The sequence below is a fragment of the Spodoptera frugiperda genome, chromosome 23 (genome assembly GCF_023101765.2).
Source record: "Spodoptera frugiperda isolate SF20-4 chromosome 23, AGI-APGP_CSIRO_Sfru_2.0, whole genome shotgun sequence".
NCBI lineage: Eukaryota > Metazoa > Arthropoda > Insecta > Lepidoptera > Noctuidae > Spodoptera > Spodoptera frugiperda.
The window spans coordinates 11,683,538-11,705,215 of NC_064234.1; the positions used below are offsets into that span (position 1 = coordinate 11,683,538).

The window sequence follows — 21,678 nt, forward strand, 5'->3', positions numbered from 1 at the left end:
GTAGACCACAGCCCCCGGGAGTGGTGCAACATGTGCGGCCGCTCTGCATACAGAGACGGACATACTGCGGGCATGTCTGCAGGTGTGACAGATGGAAACTAAATGAAACTTCAAATTATGCAAATAGAACGTTTATAAGATCACAATATTCACAAAAGCGGTACAAATGTGTAAGACACTGAATTATATTAACCATACAACGGAACATCAACGATAGACCATTTTCCTGTGAATGGTCGGACATTTGTCATTAGTGGACCGAGACTGAGATCATAATTGTTAGTTTGTGAGTATAAACATATTATGTAACACCTTATACATCATTCACTGATATGTTGGTTATCGTATTGTTACATTTGAGGACATTCATTACTTCAACAACACATTTGATGCTTAGCTTAAAGAAATGACAAATTGTTCACATTTTGGTAACTGACTGAGATACCATTGCATAAAACATAACCTTCCCTTCTTACCTAAATGTCATGTATTACGACCTTACTGTACTTGGTACCCAGTTGTGTATCCATATATCTATCTACTTAGTTCTTGCTCGATAACATAGTTTATTTAATGAATTTATATTGAACAATAATACATATACATTTTGCACTTACAAACCGAATCAACAAAGATATTGAATCGGTCGTGTGCAAATATTTAGCGAACCAAACAACAAATATAATAATTGAGGTTTTTCTAAAACGCATCAAAGTACGTTTGTAATAACACAGCATTTTGAATGTCACGTCTCATTTATGGTAAGACGCATATAGTGACTTGAGTATTCGTTTAAATTGAAGGTGTAGGTGAGGTGTTTAGATTAGAATGGTGGAACAATAAAGATAAGTCCAGTATAAGGCGCATGTATTTCTATCTACTCGTATACATACACAACAGAGTCAGGTTGGACTAGATCAGTAATCTCTTTGGTTGCAGCGCCGGCGTGACGTCATCACATTGTGTGCGACATCACTACAGCCTTGCACAGACACCAGCACATCAACCTCATCCTTTCTTTATTACGTTTTCAACTTTATTGTTTAGCAAAAAAGTCAATTATACATTGAAGGAGTTTGATAAATTAGAGTAGGTTCATATGCTGGGGTCTGCGCATTCACTACCGAGACCTAAAGTTTCAATATCTTCACGATATTATCACAGCCGTAACCATTCAAAGTATTAACGATTACTTTAAGGAGACTTAAATATAACTGTAGATAGCAGTAAACAGTTGGTTACAATTGCACTTGTCACTAGTTTCGTTACTTACATTACTCGTACAATAACAGCTACGTACAAAGCTTACAACATATCACTAGCCCGTAGTACAACGTTTTGATACAAAACAACAGAACGAGAGATTTCACAGAAATCAACAACAACAGTAACTCCGCGCCACCGCTCACTATATAGATATGTTTGTTCGACTGCAGCTCCTGTCTGTACGTGTGTCACCCACCCAGGGGAAGTGACACGGAGCTACAATTTAGAATATTCAACTTCACATTTTCCTTAAAACTATTTCAAATGAACATGTTTGTACCTACATAACACTTACGACTAGAATAGACAAAGATCGATCGGTCCGCAATGGCGGCCACGGGGACCTCGCGGCCACTACTGCAGCGTTCAGACTCCTTAGCTTATATTTATAAGTAGGTACTTATAAACAGGACCAACTTGTAAAATTCCCATCAAAAGCTATTCTAAGCTAGGAATAGCGGACGGATGAGTACAATTGCACTTGTCATCGGATCGCAATGGCGTCGCGGCGGGCTCAGGTCATGTCCTCCTCGCTGTACTCGGCGGCGGCGGCGCGCGCGTAGCAGACCGCGGCCACCACCACCCCCGCCACCAGCGCCATGCCGGACACCACGCGACATGCTATCACGTATGCTTTCCTGCTGTTCTCACCTGCAATACAGACAATACAAATTATAAGATATAATGTATCTTAGCAAGCAATATTATTATTGAAAAAATTAACCAAAATAATGTTAATTTGTCTTTATTAAAAAATAGCTAGGAATAATAATTTACCAGTGAACACAACGAAAGCGAGCGGCACCCCGACGACTGCTCCGAGGATATGTGCAGCCCACGCCACGTACTCGTAGGGGCTGTGCATGTGCTCGCCGCCAGGGGGCGCGCGCGCGGCCGCCGGCGTGCGCACCAGCGCCCAGCACACCTCGGACGCGCCCAGCACCAGCACGCTCAGCGGACGGAACCACCACAACGATATGTGCCCGTGTCTACAAACAAAGGCCTCAGTTGTAAAACAATATTCTAGAAACAATACAGGAAATCCAATCCAATTATTTCCAGCAGATGTAATGTACTAACGTATTCCCTAAATACTTTAGCGCAAGTGTAATGCAATAAATAGAACATTTACCTAAGGCACACGTTGGAAATATGCGCAGTAAGCAGTGCATACACGGCGGCGGAGGCGCCGACGACGCGCACCCGGTACTGCAGCAGGCCCGCGCCGAGCGCGCCGGCCGCCAGCCCGCCCACCCACAGCACCACCACGCGCCACCAGCCCTGCTCGCGCTCCAACGGCCAACCCACCTGCGAGACATACACACTGTTACAACACTGTACAACTTCTCCAGCACTTCCATTCATAACAGAAAGTTAAGCAAAATGAAATATTTTTAAAATGTTATCAATAGATTCTTACAGCGAGCGCAACGAGCGAGTTGAGTGCAAGGTGCAGGTGGCTGGCGTGCACGCAGCCGTAGGTGACGAGCCGCCACGGCTCGCGCCACCACGAGTCCGGGTTCCACTGCAGCAGGGCGCGCACGTCGGCGTCCTTGATCGACTCGTGGATCAATACCTGGGAACAAATGATAGCACGGTCATCCAATGGCACGTACTGCTTCAGCATACTATTTAATATGTTCATCATCTCTGGTAGTAGAGACAAAGCATATGGTTCAATGTGTGTCACACTTACGTTCACAATTATCATGGAGACTATGAAGTACGGCGGCTTCAACAACGCTATGAGATTCGCCTTCCTTTCAGACTTCTTCTTATCAGACTTGGATTTTAGAAAGGTTTTCTGTGACTTGGTCGCTGGAGGGTATTTGTACTTGACGGGAGGATGCACTCCCAGCGTGAGGCCGGCCTGCAGCCTGGACTTGTGCCTCGCCGGCGGGCCGGAGGGCAGCAGGCGCTTGTTCTCGCCGGGGCTGCTGGTGTTGTCCCCGGGCCGCTCGTCCTCGGTCTCGGCCCAGGCGCTGGCCGGCGGCTGGCCGTCCGGTAAGATCCTCCTGCCATGGTGCACGGGTACAGCTTGCTCCTCGTTCAGGCGCTGCGTCTCGCAGTGCTCGATGTCGGGAGCCATGGCGAGCTCGCGTCACTCAGTCAGGACGACATGGCCGCGCTGCACGAGGTGCCCCGTCCGCGGCGGCTGGAACGAACAAACACACTCGCTCAGTGTCCGGCTCGCGTTATATATTCCCCGACAAGGAAAATCTGTTTCAGTGAACTAATTAGGAATTCCGTAGTAAAAGGAAGTACTCTGATTAATTTATATTGATAAAGTTAAACTAGTTGTCGACTGACATGGTGTCATGGTGTCGGCGGAGGAGGTACATTTTCAATTATTGTGGTTTTGTACTTTTAATCGTGTTTGTCTCAATTTTGTTACTATCTTTAACCATAGGTAAGGCAGTGACAGTGACTTAGGCCAGGAGGCGGAACATCAAGAGTTGACCACTGTAGGCATGTACCTTACAGGAAGGTAGGTATATAATAAATAGAATTTGAATGCCTATATAACTATAGTTGACTAGTTGACCAACATAAATAGGTAAAATAAGAATTGGCACGATAAACTAATAAAAGAAAATCGTTCTCAAAACCAGCAGCAGTCTGGACGTGTGAGTAATTACATTATGCTGCAAGCGAAATCATGATGTTGGTCGCTGATTTTGAACATTATGTTATGTTGTATGTAAGTAAAGTACATCATTACATTATATGCACAATGGAAGATAACAGATATATTATTATATAAACATTATAACTTCATTTTTTCCCGTTTCTAGTATTAATTGTTAATCCTGATTTTTATATTTTACTAGTATCACAATAAATGTACGGGAAAACATTACATTATGCAACTGTGTAAGCGCGTGCGCGTGCGCCGTATGTATCTATCATGTTTGTTTATACCTACTTATATCAGAGTTATGCAACATTATGCTCATTATAAATTGTCATGTTATAATAATATACAAACAGGACTGAGGGGGAGGCCTTTGTTCAGCAGTGGACGTCTCTCGGCTGATGATGATGATGAATAATAAACACGAATCACTTGCAAATTGGTTGAAATCGCACACCAATGTCCTTACTGCCGGCTCCGGAGCCGTGCAAAATGTAAGTTAAAATTACATGTATATTATACGTTGTTTTAAGGGATATTTAAAAACGATATGATTACGTTAAATATGCGGTTTCAGTTTGTTTATCCACCACCCACCGAACTGCTGCAGGGGAACCCTCGTGCCAGTCACTTCGATATAGTCGTGACCCACACATACACACGTTGTGCTTTTTGTCTATACATAGTACATGCACAGGGAACTTACTCCAGTTTCACAAACTCCATAGATTTTATTCCGCCAATATTACTCTGTCTGCCCGTTTGGTGAACAAAAGGCGTGATGTTATACTGTTACTTCAAAGACAACATTCAATCTCATTGCAATATTTTATTAATTTGATGTTGAACTTGTCAATGTAATGGATAGCGCTCAATTTAAAACAATATACATGTTCATGTTATTGAAATATTGTGACGCAAGTTCGTGAAGTCGCCGCGATAACGTATTCCTCAAAATGTTTGTTATTGGCTTCATTAATTATCTCCCACAAATATCCGCGGATTCGACCATAGCACCACTGAAATAATTGCACAGCTCCTGACGTCACATTGACGTGTGTCACTCATAATAAGGATACCGCAAAGAGGTTTTTAACTAAAGTCAAAATAATTAACTTAATTTTAAGAACAAAGTTATCAGTGTGCGTGGTGTGCAGCGAATTTATATTTAACAATTAATTTTACCAGGATAAAGTCTATTTTTCCGCGGCAAAATATCGATGACCCATATCATAATGGTTTTTAAACCATACCGGCAAGTCGTACGAACAAGTCGGTACCTACTAAGCCGGAGCCTAACTCTCATAATCCTACCTACTGGATTCTGAAATATCTATTTTTTTATTTTCCCAATTTTATCAATTTGCGGGTTATCGGTTATCGTTGAGAACACCAGCTAGATGTTTACAAACCAAAAGAATATTATTTTCGTTTCCCAGCAGTATTTTATTTTATTTAGTAATTGACCTAGTTATCGGATTGACCCTACCGTCCTGCTGATACCCGCCGATATTACAGTCGCTGTAGGCTTAGCGCGCTGGTAGGGGGCAATTAGGGGGCCAGTGTCAGATCAATTTTAATTAATTAAGAGAGAGGGTGTGACTCGTAGCTACGCGCGCTAGGTATTAGAACACATGTATTATGTTATGTTTGTGTTGTGTACAACTACAGATATTATCCTATTGTGGTTTTGTCAGGTTTACGTGACAATGCCAACGTCGCATTATCCAATAGCATTTGTAGGTACCTACGGTAACTGAAGGCTCGTGAAATATTATGGTAATATATAAGTTTACATGTTTCATACATGTTATGAAGCAGTTCTTCAGGTGCTTAGACACCCAATTATGGTAAAGACTGTAGCAGTCAGCACCAGCAGGGACATAATCGATTCTGTATCGATGTTTGATTATAGTTTATTAGCAGTAAGTAACGGGACAGTGGACGCGCTGGACACAATTACAAACTGTCAGGCATAATAAATAGTTGCATGCTAATAAGGAGTGGCGAATTCGTCGCTTGACAGATATATAGCCGAGACAGCGCGACTCTAGTATATGGGTACGTACTGTCTCCGAGGCCTAATGACAGGACATTACGCCTTATTTATTATACAGAATGCCTTTGTGTCTAGTCTGGAGGTGCTTTACTAAAACGTAGGTAAATATGTAGGTAAGTGGATTCTCTTTACTTGTCACCAATACTAATGGTCGCGTGGTGAAGGTGTGAAGGAGATTCGGTGCATATCACTTGGTATTTGGTGTTGGGAAGTCGCGGACGTGCGATGAACTCTGGTCATGTAGTTTGTGACGAAGATGGCGTTCATACATCATTGCTAACAATACACAAATATATCTAGCGACGGTTCCCGTTACATGTCTTATTACAACTGTAGAAGCAATTCAATGCAAATTAATTCAATGTTTTGCCGAATACAGACACATACACTTAATGTCATGTTCAGTTTTTGTGAACGTATACACAGACAGCTACACGTTGTTGTCACTTATTCTACAATTGTTAAATCTTATCAAGTCTTTATGTATGAAATAATTTATAATGTCTACTTGTGTAATGCAAATAAAGCAAATAGTTGTGTGCACAACATAACCAATATATCTCAGTTTAAATAAATATTACAAGACACAGAGCCTTCGCGTCGCCCAGACAACCTGAGACAGGTGTTAATCGGATTGAGAAAGGTTCCGATACAAAGTTACCTGCGGCCGACACAGGCCCAGCAGATGCCGTGGCCACCAGGTGTGCCCAAACCTACTGCTTCCGAAACCAATAGTCCACTTCCATTCGTGTCACAATTGTCTTCGCAACAATACGTCGACGGCACAGGATACTTAGCTAATGATAGTTGCGATAGTACACAGCCATCACTATCAGTATGCAAGGCGGTGGGTCGCGGACTTTTACCTCAATGTCTATCGGCTGTCTATCGCGGGCAGTCAGTTCGATGCCTACACCTGTCTCTTTGTGTGAGGTCGCAGTATTTTAGTAGTAAATCGCAATATAGACTATTCGTATTTCACTAATAATTTTAATGGATCCTTGTTTCGTTATCAAGCGAGCTAGATTTGGCTACCTACAACATTGCCGCTATATAATATATAATATTATATTATTATAATACTATTACCTACACTTCACTTTATTTTGTTTGACCATCATATGCTTAATTTAAGCTATAATTATATATAATTATAATTATTATATAACGGAAAAACAAGTTATTTAGCTAGTTAGGTACTCCTGATAAAAATATAATGTAAATTATTTCCCATTATACATAATTATTATAATAAATAATCAAGCTTTACTCTTTGCACAGGAAATAAAATAAATTTTGCTTTACCAGTGGCAGACAGTGAGCAATATTATAAAACGGTATGCTTTTAACGAAAGTCAAAATGTTTTGTTATCTGTCTCTCTGTTTAGAATTAATGTTCATTTTCCAATCAGCATACTAAATTATACTTTTCCTTACAAGGTTCGAGCAACACTTCCGTCTGTCCGTCAGTCAGTCGGGCCATCGTTTCCATATTCCGACAGTATCACCGAGGCTATCTCGCTGATTGTCAATTGTCATGGCCGGCAGCTGCATGCTGCACGGCTCCAACTTTGGGCACACAAGGACTGACGGACATCGGATAGTACCCACCCTGTATAAGGCAGTTATATTTGACATGAAGTGGCACTTGACGTGCATGATGTCAGTCAGTCAGTCAGTCAGGCCACACATGGCACTGGCTGACATGCTGTACATATTGTAGTACGTGTAAGTTAAACTTGTAATATTATTAACATCATCGTAACACACTTAAGTAGTGACTTCTTAAACGTAACGAACATATTTATTGAAATCAACAAAAATATTTAAACACAGTTTTAAAATGAAATTAAGTCGCTAATCTACGCATGGTAATAAATTCACGAATTATTTATTAATCATCTGAGTCATAACAACATAAAATAAAATCATGGTAAATAAAACTCACCGATACGATAACAGTGTAAATATCTGCTGAAACAGCTGATGTTTGCAGTAAACAACACGCGGCGCGTGCGCAGCTATGCCTCAGTGTGGGTAGTTGTTGTATAATACGTCAGTTATCAGTGTGAGTGTACAGTGGCGGTGGAGACGTCCTCGCCCGCTGCAAGTACTTGCACGAATGAACCAAAACTCGCGGAAAGCAATAACTCTAAAATATTCGACACTATAAACGAACAAGCACGAAAGCTGAATGGAGAATGAGCGGGCACCTGCGCGTGCGCCGACCTGCTCGTCCCGAAAAACGCACACAAACGCATTTCTTTTGTAGACACAGGTAGCACCTGCGCGCGTGTGAATATTGATAAGGAGCGATGCAGTGCTGCTGCAGATCTAATTTAAGATGAATCTGCTTTACGTCCAGCGAGATGAAATAAAACGAATGCAAATAAACGCAGGCGAGCTCGCCGCGAGTGGCGAGACTAAATGTACCGCGTAAGGGAATGTTATCCTCGCAGCTTGTGTGGGCGCGGTGATAACGCAATGTTACTATTTATAATAAATACTAAATACTACCAGTACATACCATAATAAATTATTTATCATTACACATTAGTAATGGGTATTGGACTAAGGTCACTCGACCGCTAAACTCGATAGAGATATGTTTGCGCAAATTCTGTGTCTATGTATATCACAATTTTAATTTAAATCTGAACATTGTTCATTGTGTATATTACACCAAATCACTGTTGAATCAGTTCTTTAGGAACGTGGGCCAAAATATTTGATTATAATGTTGTGCACCACGTGTGTGTGTCGCGCCCGCATGCTGACAGGTGCTGGGCCACTGGCTGCAAAAAACGCGGCACGCACGCCAGCTGCCATCTGGGCTCCGGATTCCTGAACACCATTACTATATTATGTCGAACCATCAGTGAGCCGGCGGAGGCCGTGCTATTGTTGTGGGATTAACTAGTTAACTTTCTATGTATTGATTGAAAGCTGCAAGTTTCAACAATAACCTTTACAATCTTAGTACCTAGTACTATAATATTATTTAAATGCGTAAGTTTATAAGGATGAATGGATATTCACGCAAAATCTACTGAACGAATGCTTAGCACGTTCCTGAAGGTCGAATAGAAGCTTTTTACTCGAAACTCGGGCACAAGCTAGGTAACACCTGTAATTGTGGTTGATTGAGCACTAGCTGAAAGACTAAACTAAAACAATAATTAATTTATCTTCAAGAATAACATTATACATTAATTATTTATTTCCCAGTTTATTGTAATTTCTCAAACGTCATCAACGAGTCACCGGAGTCGCCACTTGTTTGTGAAGTACTCGTACCTACACTTCGTACGTAGAGTGCGGTTGTGGCGGAGAAGGTTATGACTGTTACTATTATGACTACAAATACTACAATCACGCGTAATACGTAATAATTAGTTACTTTGTATTTCCAAGTATTGATGTATCATCAGGTCATTCACTAGGTTACCTATAGTATTAGGTTTATCCTAAACCAATTCAACTTAGCACTTCGTTGTAGACACTGTAGAAACGTAACAAAATTAAACACTTCCCTGATTTCCTAGTTAGCAATACACGTCAATATTTACCGGCCTGCTGCAGAAATGGCGCGTCCTTCAAATAGACGAATATTTGAAAGTATTTTATCTTTAAGAAGATATTGTCAACGCTCATTGTATTTGTTTGTCCAGTCGTGGTCCTTCTACCTGAACTGTCTTTTTCTGATAACAGTAACTGTGATAATACTTTGGTCGCGGTGATGGCGCGCGCCGGCATTAGGAGTCGCCCTATTGTTGAGATACAAAGTCACTCAGTTGTTTTAAAAGGCTGCACTTTTTGTATTTTTCTTTTGTATTTTGTAAATAAACATTACCCGTTACAAGGATACAAATGTTTTCGGGAATGTAATTTGCAATGCAGATTTGTTGTTTAATTCAGTCAGATACAACATTTTATATTATAGAAATCATTACACTATTACTCTACTAACCAACTGCTGAAAATATAGATGATGTGACCTTACGTGTAACTAAAACCGCAAAGTAAATAACATACTACAGAATAGATAATTTTCCCAGAAACCCGCTAAAGCTTTACAAGGAACCGCGCGATAAAACACTTCACGGTAATTACTACAATACCGCAATGTCAAACACAACTCGTAAATATAATATAAATACAGTGTAAATAAATATCGATACAGGAAAACTAGGTGACGGGAATATCCACAGTGGGTGAGTGAGGCGACCTCTATCTACTGTTGATTCGGTGTTAATTAGCCCACGCCGGGACCTACATAGTGAAGTAGCAAGTCTTACAAGTCGGGAATGTACACAGCGCTTTGTTTACATTGGAGTACACTAACGTGTTGCACGTGGAGCCGGCGATGACAATGCATAATGAGCTGCGCAACATTACACTGCGGCCACTGCGGAACTGTATCAAATCAATGTATTTAAGAACCAATTATCATACAACTAAAGTTACATGCGATACATGTAGATATATAAAACATACACAAACACAGACGTACACACTTTTGCTTTATAATTTCCTAGACGAAGGTTAAACAGTATCTAAGTCTGACTACAATGTTGGATGAGCCATCACACCAAATGGTAACAATTAAATGTTGGATGTATGTTTAGATGTTCATAAATCTGCTAACTTGTGATATTCAGTATCTAGTGTTTCTGTTTCTACTACTCCTATAGATGTTACAGAATATACTAAAAGATAGATCATTTTAATAAAATACCATAATTGGCTAGAGTAATCGCTATAGCCCCGCTATTATGTAAAGCCGACTCGTGGCAATTATACATGATCACATAATACACAGCTAATATATTATAAAATATTATTATATGGAGATAAAAAAATAAACAGCATTTATACTATTATGGTTATAAGTGGAAAATCCAGTGTAGCTATCTACCTACACATGTGTATATGTACATAGAAGTACCAAGCATTATATGAGTAATTACGGATGATTGAAATTACATAATTAATCAGGACAGGCCAGGAAACTAAGCCGCACTAGCCGTACTGCGGGATGCCCCAGACAGACAGATAGGCCGCGCCTGATACCGGGGCGCGGGGCGAGACTACACGCCTGTACTTTCGGAAAATGTTTTATATAGTAAAATATATATGTAGTAAAATATGGAGCCAAATGGTTTGTGTCTGTGTGTGCATTTGATATCTTTATTATTGTTTGAGGTACTCGGTTATCTTACTATGCTGTTTTTTAAGCCTTATTTAAATGCCGTGATAAATGCAGGAGAGGTCGTAATCTTTTACCAAACCTAACTACCTAAGTTGTCTTCTTGTCTTAGTTTCATACACTCACACTATCACATGCACTGCTTTGTTTGCTCGTTGATAAAATGAGAGATTTTATTACTGTCTTCTTTTTAACTGTCATGTTTAGGGTTATTTAAGACTTAAGTTCTTGTAGTTTAAATATCATACATACGTATCACAGTTATAATTGAGTTATTCATTCGAAAACCGAAATCCTAAATAACATAATATAATTTTATTGTAACTTTCGTGAGACATAATCGGTAATCGAATTCACGACTCGGTGGTCACAGTAGCAGTTTTTACAACTCAAGCATATTTACAGTAGTATCTACAGTAGTAATCGAGTACCTAAGCACTGATTTATCGATGCAATAACATTTATCCTGTGCCATGACTCCAGCTCACGCGTTGAGTAACAAGCGTGCACCGACATGACTGCATGATGTGGGATGTGGTTCCTGGGAGGTGGGCTTCTTTGCAAAGTTTGGCGGGGTGCACGTCTGCACAGGGCAATTTCTGTGGGATCATAAGTCTGAGTGGATCAGTGTGAGAATATAATGGTACCCACGAAATCAACGAAAATCTTAATGTGGGGTAACTTTTTCTAATCCTCTACAAGCATCGTATTTCGACATAACTGCACAGATTAAAGACAGCAGGCAGTGTCCGACTGCAGGGATCTAACTTAAGTTCTTAACGCTTCAACACAATTACTCACTCACGACCCCACTTAGTTACCGCACTACTTCCTTCACCTATTTATATAATTCTATGTACTATTATACACTATGCACTATATAGTGTATCTAAGACATTGTTGCTACCTACTGTTGCAGTTCCACTGCGTTTCCTGCGCGGCAGCGACTGAATCATTGCACTAATTATAGCTGAGTAGTAATTATAGCTCAGGCAGTATTTCTATAACGTAGTGTAGGTACCTACTACATAAATATGGTGCACCCACCAGGTACTACTGTTGTTCTCTGGGACAATAGAGTTTGTATAAATATAACTATATAGTACAATGTACGTCTGTTACAACATACATATTTTGATGTGACAGACGGCAACATCCACGGGTGTTGGTCTCCTATTTACAATGGAATGTTTGATTGATAGATACCATTACATTCGCAGCGTACGAACAACACGCACTATACAGCGACGCGTGGATTTATATTTATAACGTGAGATGGATTACATTTATTGTGTTGCTCACAGTTAGCAACTCGTTACTTATGACTTTGACGCACAAGCTCAATATTTCATGGAACAAAAAATGTTCAAGATTACGCAAGCGACGAGTGATGGCGATATTGTGTTGCTTCTGGTGTAAATTGAAGCGCGCAATAAAACAGTCTGAGTGAATCTTAGTCTGGAATATTGGCGGACCAAGGTCAGTCGCGGCGCATCGTATACTTCACTCATTTGTCGATGTCTGTAACATCAAACACAGCAACTATTGCAACAAGCTGCACACACTCAGCTGTTTGGTTCACATTACACGTAGAACATTGTTGTAACACTCGTGGCTGTGCTATTCCTGCCGCGGCGCGGCTTCGCTCGCTGCACAGCTCTGCGCATCATTTGAGCATCTGCAATGCACGTGCTGCTCGGAAACTGAAGACTAAACAAATGTTTAACAATGTTTACATCTGCCGCGGTTATACGAGTTGGCATAATGTTTGTATAAAACCCAGTAAACATTATCTACCATTAAATCTAGACCGCATTTGCTATAAAAATCATGTCAGTATGATTTACACAATTCAATGAAATTGTGAACATTTCAGGGTCAGGTTGCATTTCCAATGTCATTGAAATTCGTTCTTCTATTTTCTTGTTGTGAGTTTAGTAAATCTGTGAAACATTGGCAGTGCAGCAGTAACAGTTGGCTAATGACCAGGGTCGCGGGGAGGTCGGCCGCCGGGCATGTGCTGCACGATGGTAATGTATTGAGTGCGCTCCCATACATCACTCGATTCAATAGTTTCACAAACGATATACCGTAATCTCTACATCGTACATAAATCACAGAAGAAAATGCTTGGTTACAGACTACAGTTCATGTCATGAATAAATAATAATCCATTGGATAATTAATTGTATTTTATGGAACATACAGTAATTAATTATTTATTTTATCAATAACGTTCAAAAATGTTCTCAATTGCGAGGAAGAATTCAACGAAGCACGCATAATGCAAGTGGTCACTTATCATACAACAGCTTACTTTTGTAAACATGCGAATGAAAATAATATTTAAATATTTTGGTAAGCAGATAACCCCAGCGAAACAAAATGTCACGGAATAATAATTGTATTCAATAAAGCACTACATTAAATTGAGTATTATTTAAATATTTTTACATTTAGCAATTGCTGATTATATCATGTCGTTCAATTAGCGGGGACTTGTAAGTAAGTCCCAGGTGCTGGTAATTAACAAAGTGGTACACATACATATGCAGGTACATGTGTCCGACTGTCCGGGTGACCCAAAAGCAACATAAGTTTGTTATCTTAATCACACAACAGAAGTAGCGAAGGCATCGAGGTGCGGAGTGCGCTCCACTAATTAATTACGTTTTTATGTCGGCGGGTACATTACACCCCCCCCCCCCCGCCGCCCCACAGCGGGGTGTTGAACTATGGCGTGCCACTCGCCGACTTATGAACGAAACAATTACCTTTTATTGTCGCACATATTATTTCAATGGCTGGTACAGTTAGTGGCCGGTACCCTACGAGTTACGAGGCAGTGGTGCATCTATAAACCACCACCCTCCCTGCAGACCTTGTGTAGTAAGTGTATCGACTGTCACGTTGCGCGCCACGCAATAGCTAAGTAATTGGTTTCAGGAATCTATTACATTTGGAAAACTCCATAATATGATTGGCAAACACAAAACTTGTGAATCTAATTTAAGTAAAGTATCGACTTGCAAGTTGTTAACTTTATCAATTTAGTGTTTGTACAAACGTCTGTCAGTATACGGAGCTGGAGCTACAACTACACCAGCCGGCTAGCCAGGTCTGGGCTGACCGTCCGCGACGACTTCTAATTATTTACATAAAATACTAGTTTGAGTGTTACGTAATCACTGGAACAGGATTTTAAGAATATAGAGCTATATTATATGTAGTTCTGTAGGTGTAATATATTTTTTGCGGAATGGTTTCCTTGCTCGCTTCCTCAATAACATATTATGTATGCTTGGTTTACTGTCTACCACTCACGTCGCATTGGTTTAAATTGATCCGTGAGTAAATCTGTAGTCAGTTAATACTGGTTAATAAAATAATATTCGTTTTATAACGAGTGCCAGTCAGTCTGAGAATGGCTGTAACATGTTGTCGATTTGTTATTTATTAGATGTGCTTTACGCTGTGTTTACTGTGTGAACATTACGGCAACTTGCATGAGAGCTGTGTGACCAGGCCGGTCAGGTTACGCATACACTATTATGTCAAAGTATCGATAGATTATCCTTCCTCCCTGTAGTGGAGTATCCGCTGTCGCTGTGTTCTTTGCATTTCGTTATGAAGCAATTTCGCGGAGTTATCGTCCCTGTGCAAACAAGGGGCGAGTTGTTGACCCGCCGCGTGCGTCACTGCGAGTGATTGCTTCGCCCCCGGGCCCCGAGCCCCGAGCCGCGCGGTGACCGCACCACCGCCACCACCACTCGAGTGGCACTACTTACAGGAGCGCCTGTTTACAGTAGCCTCGTGATTATGTGGGTTTGGAGGTCGTGGGACGTTCCATGGGACTTTATTACTGTTTACAAAAAACGTGGAAGTATAAACTATTTATTTATAGCCAATGTTTTGTTTTCCCAAAAATATTTGAAACAGATAAGAAACGACGTCTTACTCTTAAGGTTAAAGGGTGTATCTCTCATTGGTATCAAAATAAAAAAAATAAAAACAGTATCTTAATTAATTTCCGCTGCAAAACATGCCGAGTACGCAGTGCGTGTGTGAAGGAATCGTCAGATTATTTTATCGTTATTTAATATGCGCACACGTCATTACGTTATCTCTTAATGAATTCGACACAATTTGGCACAATAGTGTTTTAATGTGAACGCTATAGAGGTAGGTAGTAAACGTCTGTTTGATTGGACGAAACCACTGATACGTTGATATTTACACGGAACCAACGGGAATTCCATTGAATAAAATATTTAATCATTTATCGGAAAAAAATACCCGCAACCATATATGTCGTCCAGCTAGTCAGTCAATGACCTCAATTCCATGAAAGTGTACCAAATGCCGCGATACAAAAGTTATATTTTCCTGGAGTGTGGTCAGTGCAGTAAGGCAGGGTTATCAGCAACTAGCTGGCTGGTGGCTACCTGCTCCCAGTGCTGACTCAGCACGAAGGGGGCGCGGGGGCGCGGGGGCGAGCAACACGTGGTCGGTGTTTGTGTCTCTGTGGGTCAGTGGGCTGCGTGACGTCACGAGGTCAACCCGAGAGGTCTAGCCTTATCTAGAACATTGAACTTGACTACAAAGTACGTCGTCTAGATAAGGGCCGTTGATAACAAGTGTGTATAGCAGGTTCAAACCAAAGCCTTACTACGGATTGTAGCTGTATAGGACTTGTGACCAACAACAGTTCACGATAGTAGCTATGTAATCTGTAGAGCCTGATAAAGGACACGGATATGGTCTGCCACAGTGGCCCGGTTGATTCAGCTGTATTATTTAAAAGCACGCAACTGAATCACAAATATCGGCTTTTTCACAGTAGATTAGGCTTTACTGTCGCCTTTAGCTTCTGAGAGAAAATGCTTTTAAGATAAATAAACGATGTTCCTTTATTCAACAAAACAGATTAGATATATTCCAGTCCAACTGTGTATTACAGACAAATGTTGTAACATAGCACATGTATCACCATGAGAGTGCACCCGCTAGGTGACTGGCATCCTTTACAGCAATTGCCAATGTGAATACGATATTGTTAATGAAACCGTGCCATTGAAGCTGATGTAGGTCAATATGAATATTTACTGTGTAGTAAAGCTGATAACATTATCGGTCGAAAGTGCGCACTGAACCGTAGCGAGTTCAGGCAGAGTTCGAGGTGGTCTCAGCCATCCGCTGCACTACAGCACACAACATAGAGCATGAATGAACTAGTGTGTGCATTACGGGGGCAATCGATCCGCTTCCATAGAAGGGTGTAGTATAGAAGTACCGCCAGTTCCACTGCTGGCTGCTCATGAATATCTTAGCAGCCCCAGCAGCAGTCGCCGCGCCCCGTCTAGCGCCGCGTCCCAACACCCTGTATTATTCATCTATTAGACTACCAGTAAGACGCTCTTGGTTAAATACCAATCCGGATCGATCAATAAATGTAGTAAATCTGATACCAGTCTAGGGACTTCATCTATAATTCTGTGTGTACCAGATTACGCCGCACTTCTATACAATGGTAGTACAACGTGGCAGCGAGTGAATGTATGATGGAGTTCATTGAGGACGTTTCTCTCACTGACAGCATTTGTTTACAATGCTCATGAAAATGTAGTTATTTTTAAAGCAACATTAGAAGGTAGCATAGACATGTTTTGTTGCTGCGAACGTGGAGAGGTCAGTAGATATCGAGTGCAATGTTTGTTTAGACAAGCGCACAACGCACACTAACAACACAAGGCATCATCTTCGACGCGGTTATGTGCCCTGGTTGCAATTTTTTTGTGAATGGTTTTCTTAAAGATGTAAGCAATTTAAAAAAAGACGCCGATTGGCGTATTCCGCACCTGAATATTAAATAAAAAAACGTCGATAGGCGTCCGCCGCAACTAATGGGTATACAAGTCTTTAGGCAATACATAGATTCAGTTTTAAGGCAAGAAGAAGCAACCGGAATGTGTCCCTGCAAGTTGATGGCTTGCATGTGAGAGTGAGTGACGGGCGGCCGGGACAGACGTATCGGTTGCCGGAAGAGATTGATGTGCTCTATTCTCGTGCCGGCTCCGGGCGCCGGCGCCGGCAGCAACGCGACGGATTCTCTGCCGGTGACTGCAGCACGCAATTAGAACTGCAGCACTAAACTGGCTGATACACATTGTATGTCACCTTAGCTTGTACCTCAGACTGCCTACCTCGCGGCGTAGTATCGCTGCTATCGTGTTATCACAACAATATTGTATCTGATATTGTTTTAATTGATGGACGTAATCTCGCTTTCATTCTTAATCTTAATGATGAATTTAATTTTAGATAGTCGCTGTTGTATGGTTTTGTATGTTTTTATTTTAACGTTTGTTTGGTTCTGTTTTCCCCGTAATTTGTTTGTTAGTTTAATATTCGCCTATCAAATTTTATTGACGTCAAATAATTGTTTTTTAAATAAATCAAATAGCTAGTTAGTAATTGTAGTTCCTTCCCGGACAAATACAATCACGTGTTATATTTAATTTACTATGGGAAAACCTGTGAACTCAATTAATCCACGCAGAAATATAAATAGATACAATTAAACAATGTAATAAAATAATGTTCTATTTATAGGCGGACAATAAATTTACCTCAACGTTGTCTGCGTCACTCGGGCTTGTGGTTGGTGGGCCTAGGAGGCACGGAACTCCGCGACTAGGGAAGTGTTCACTATTGCACTGAGCTACTGTACATAGATCGTATCGAGTGATGGGCGTGATAGCGCGCGAGCGGCACGTCGCGCCGCCACGATAACAAACAGCTGACTGCCGGCCGCGGCCTGTGTTGTGATAGCACGCCATTGTTTTGTTACTTCTAGTGCCAGTACCGCGCCGCAGCGTACCTGTTGGTGTCTAAGTGATGGCACGTCTTATCATTGCGATCAGTACATCTCAATCGATGTTACATCATTTACATTGTTCCTCTACCGGTACCCACCAACTACACGACTGCTTATTCCTTGGTAATGTTCCTGTTCCTCTTATATATTATTATTAATGAACTAATTTATAAACCTTAAAAAATACATCTTTGCGACAGAAGTGTCGTAGAGTCACGTTAGACCAGTCCTGATAGCTATTTCCTTGAGAATTCTATCTCCTGTCTGCAGAGAATCAAGTTCAATGGCACCACGCGTGCAATAATGTGCATGTTATCAGTTATCAGCGAGAGACAGCCGCGGCCGGATCCCTGCGCGCTCGGCTTATCTAGTGCACTTGTTGCAGCGCCTGCAGCGGCTAGACTCGCGGCTGACTGCAGCGCCCGCCATGCATGTTGCATCTATACTTACTTATATCTTGTTAATCGCTGAAATTTGTTATTTTATAAAGCTTACGAACATACTTATTACACTTTTGTTAGCAATGTCTCCGTTCATGTCATTCGAAAGAATAAATACTCCGCCCTTTACCCAAATACATAACATAATTGCCAAGATGTATTTCACATATTGGCGAATTCTATATCAATGTGAAAGCACTCTTTATTCAATCTATGAGGAAATTGTGGATGTAGCAATAAATCTCCCGGCGTTCCTGTCCGAGGGGACCGGGGAGGCCTAACATGATAAATGGGGACATCACAGACAACTGTCAGTGAAGGGAGCATCAAAGACAGCCACCCTCGCTACAGTAGGGCGGCGCCGCGCCGCGGCCTGCATTATGCATGGCGATGTGTCTCAGCTTGCCGACGAGCAGTTTGCACATCCTTCAGGACGTGCAGAGTACATAGCATTGGCGACCTACAATAACATTGGCCATATACACTCACCATGTATCACTTTGTCAGTCTTGCGTAGCAATAGTGTGTAACGTGCTGACGGAACAACGGTTATGAACATAACATTAATGAATTTCGTCTTTTCAACTACAGATGGTACAGATAGTACCCCTTTACTGCTCCGTGGTACGTGGGCCGTACCACCACGACCGACAGTTTCCTACGTTTGCCCGCTATCTGGGTCGCCTCACCTCAGTAAAACGTTAACTTAATGTAACTCTGTGAACTGCGTGTACGAACTGTTTAATGTAACCGACAGTCGGCACGCCATTTGCCAACTAATAGACGATTCACAAGTATTGCTCGTAGTACCACAACCAAAATAATCATGTTTTAGTGGGAACATGTATACATAAATATATTATATTATGTACCTAGTGTTTTATTATAATTTAGTCAATGTTGTGTTCAAGGAAATTGCAGAGATTTTCCGGTATCATTAATGTTGCACCTGGCACCTAGGTTTATGGATGGTTGCTCGTCATTTGACTGTATCATGTGATATGTTTATTTTAAACAATGCCCAAATAATGTATATACAATATAGACATGTATGAGACGATAAGTATTAGTAGTTCCTTGTCACATTAATTAACAAGCTCGCGAGTCTCCCACGCATGTAATAACTCCAGGTAATCAAAATTATAATCAGAGTGTACAGTAGGTTGCGTCATCTACGTAATTGTGCTAATTTCACTGTAATCTGCTAAAAGCTATGATATTAAAGTTATGGCAGGGCTTGCTCAGTGACCTAGGCGGAGCACTGAGCGTGGCGTGTCCAGACTGGGCGCAGCTCGCCCGCCGCCGCGCCAGGCTAATGAACACTAAATGAGCACCATGACATGACACGCACTTACTGATTGACTGACTGACTGACTAATGCTAACACATTTCCTTCCATTTCCTCACCACTTACATTATCAGATTATTTAGCTTTCAGTCTTAAACGTAAAACTTAATCAGTTGACAAATGTCCATGATTCACCGAACAACGTCTTATGTTTTGGTTTCAAATAAACGTACAATATAGATAATATCCGCGTAGGTTTTCAAATGATAGAATTTTATGTATTTCACAGTATTTGTGTCCTGAAATGTAACCTGCGTGTTACGGCTGTGCTTGTGTGCGTGTGTATGCCAAATATATTATATTACAAACTTCGTTTTCAAGGACGCTGTCACTGTGGAACCTTAGTGCCTGCCACTGCTGGTGTGACAATAAAAACAAACTAACACAAAATTGTATCAAACTATGTCGCTCACCTGAGTGAGCGCCATCACAAACAGCACGGCGGGCAGCAGCAATATGCACGCCTCGCTCGGCTAGCGGGAGGGCGGCATCACTCGCAGCACTGCAACACTGGCCAGCTGACTGGCTGTCAGTCCCCCAGCACTAGTAGTAACCACGTCTCACTCGTTCTCGATAAGGAACACTTTGATAAAACAATTGTTTGTAAATACTCGATGCTCGGGCGGGAGCGCGCGCTGGGCGGGCGGAGCGGCGCGAGTGACGCGGGTCAACGACCGCGCTGTTGCCGCGCGTTGTCATGGCAACGCTGCAGTGCTCCTAGATTAGTTCCTGCAGACGGGAGACGTCGGATCCCTACATCGTAGTCTTTGTTATGATGATGTAATGGGACGTTTGATACACTTTTACTTTGTAACAAAAAGAAAAGAGCACGTGTAAATATTCTCAAAATTACCTTATGATAAACATACACAGCTAATAGATTTACGAGCGCAGATATAGCACAACTCGCTATTTCTGAGGGTTTGGCCTTCAGACATCGCGGAATGTTAGTAATTTGTGTATGTTCTGTCTGACCACAATTACCTACGTATATGAATCACACAGAAACTAGAACGAACAGCGCTATGTTGCCCAGAACAGCTTCTGAGATTTCAACGCCATCCTTTAGTTTCACCAAACTAAAACTAAAAGTTTCAGTTTTTTTAATTATATTGAGTTCATACTTTTAGAGCCATAAACCGTATAGGTAGGTATAGGTTACAGATTATAGATTATAAGTTTAAAAGCTAGGCGCCTTTTGAAGGTATCCCCTCGTCAACAAAAAAAATAGTTATAGGTTACAGACGTACACGCGGTACACGTTATGATGTTATTTCCCTGTAGTGTTCGGAGTGTTCCTCAGTGAGTCTAGTATCAACTATCCATCAAACTGTGCCTGTAAACAATATCGTAGTCTATGGCTTGCATTATGTAACGCTGCACTCGGTCAAGGCTGAGAGGCGCTTGCTCCTTGTCGCCAAGTGTCATCGTCTCCGGAGTCTCTCATCATTGCAGTTATTGTCTTGTTATGAATTATGGTCCTATAATTCAATCAGGTATTTTTACAAACAAACCAATTCCAAAGAGTATAATATAATCATCTCGTACCTCTCTCGAATTACTGCACCAAATTGAATCACTCACTCTTTGTTGTTTCCTATGAAAGAATAATTCAGCTCGATGTAGATACCTCACCTATTCATCGGGAAATATAAATATAGGTAGCTCCCGGGGGAAACTGCGTCGGGCCGCTAGTGTTGATAAAAAATAAATCTGGATACAGCAAGTAATACAAGTAAATTGAAAAATAAGTATAACAAAATGGAAAATTTCATCAAAATAAATACCGCAATATTTTTCAGTAAAGTTATATTAAAACACTAAATACTGACATCTTATAACGT

The 21,678-nt window shown here is 41.2% G+C and overlaps 1 protein-coding gene across 3 annotated transcripts; it reads right to left on the reverse strand.

Annotated features, from left to right (window-relative positions):
* Positions 1-115: 115 nt before the first annotated feature.
* On the reverse strand, positions 116-17,979 carry LOC118266787 (rhomboid-related protein 1). 3 transcript variants are annotated; one of them, XM_035580336.2, is made up of 6 exons: positions 17,799-17,979; positions 2,963-3,421; positions 2,687-2,842; positions 2,399-2,574; positions 2,044-2,255; positions 116-1,917 (listed from the first exon to the last, which is right to left on the reverse strand). In XM_035580336.2, exons 2-6 carry the CDS (start codon positions 3,353-3,355, stop codon positions 1,781-1,783), a joined length of 1,074 nt encoding a protein of 357 aa, XP_035436229.1. In that variant the 5' UTR covers positions 3,356-3,421; positions 17,799-17,979; the 3' UTR covers positions 116-1,780. The 3 variants fall into 3 exon arrangements, with proteins under 3 accessions (XP_035436229.1, XP_035436228.1, XP_035436230.1); XM_035580335.2 differs by lacking the exon at positions 17,799-17,979 and adding an exon at positions 7,909-8,358; XM_035580337.2 differs by lacking the exon at positions 17,799-17,979 and adding an exon at positions 4,608-5,010.
* Between the last annotated feature and the right edge of the window lie 3,699 nt (positions 17,980-21,678).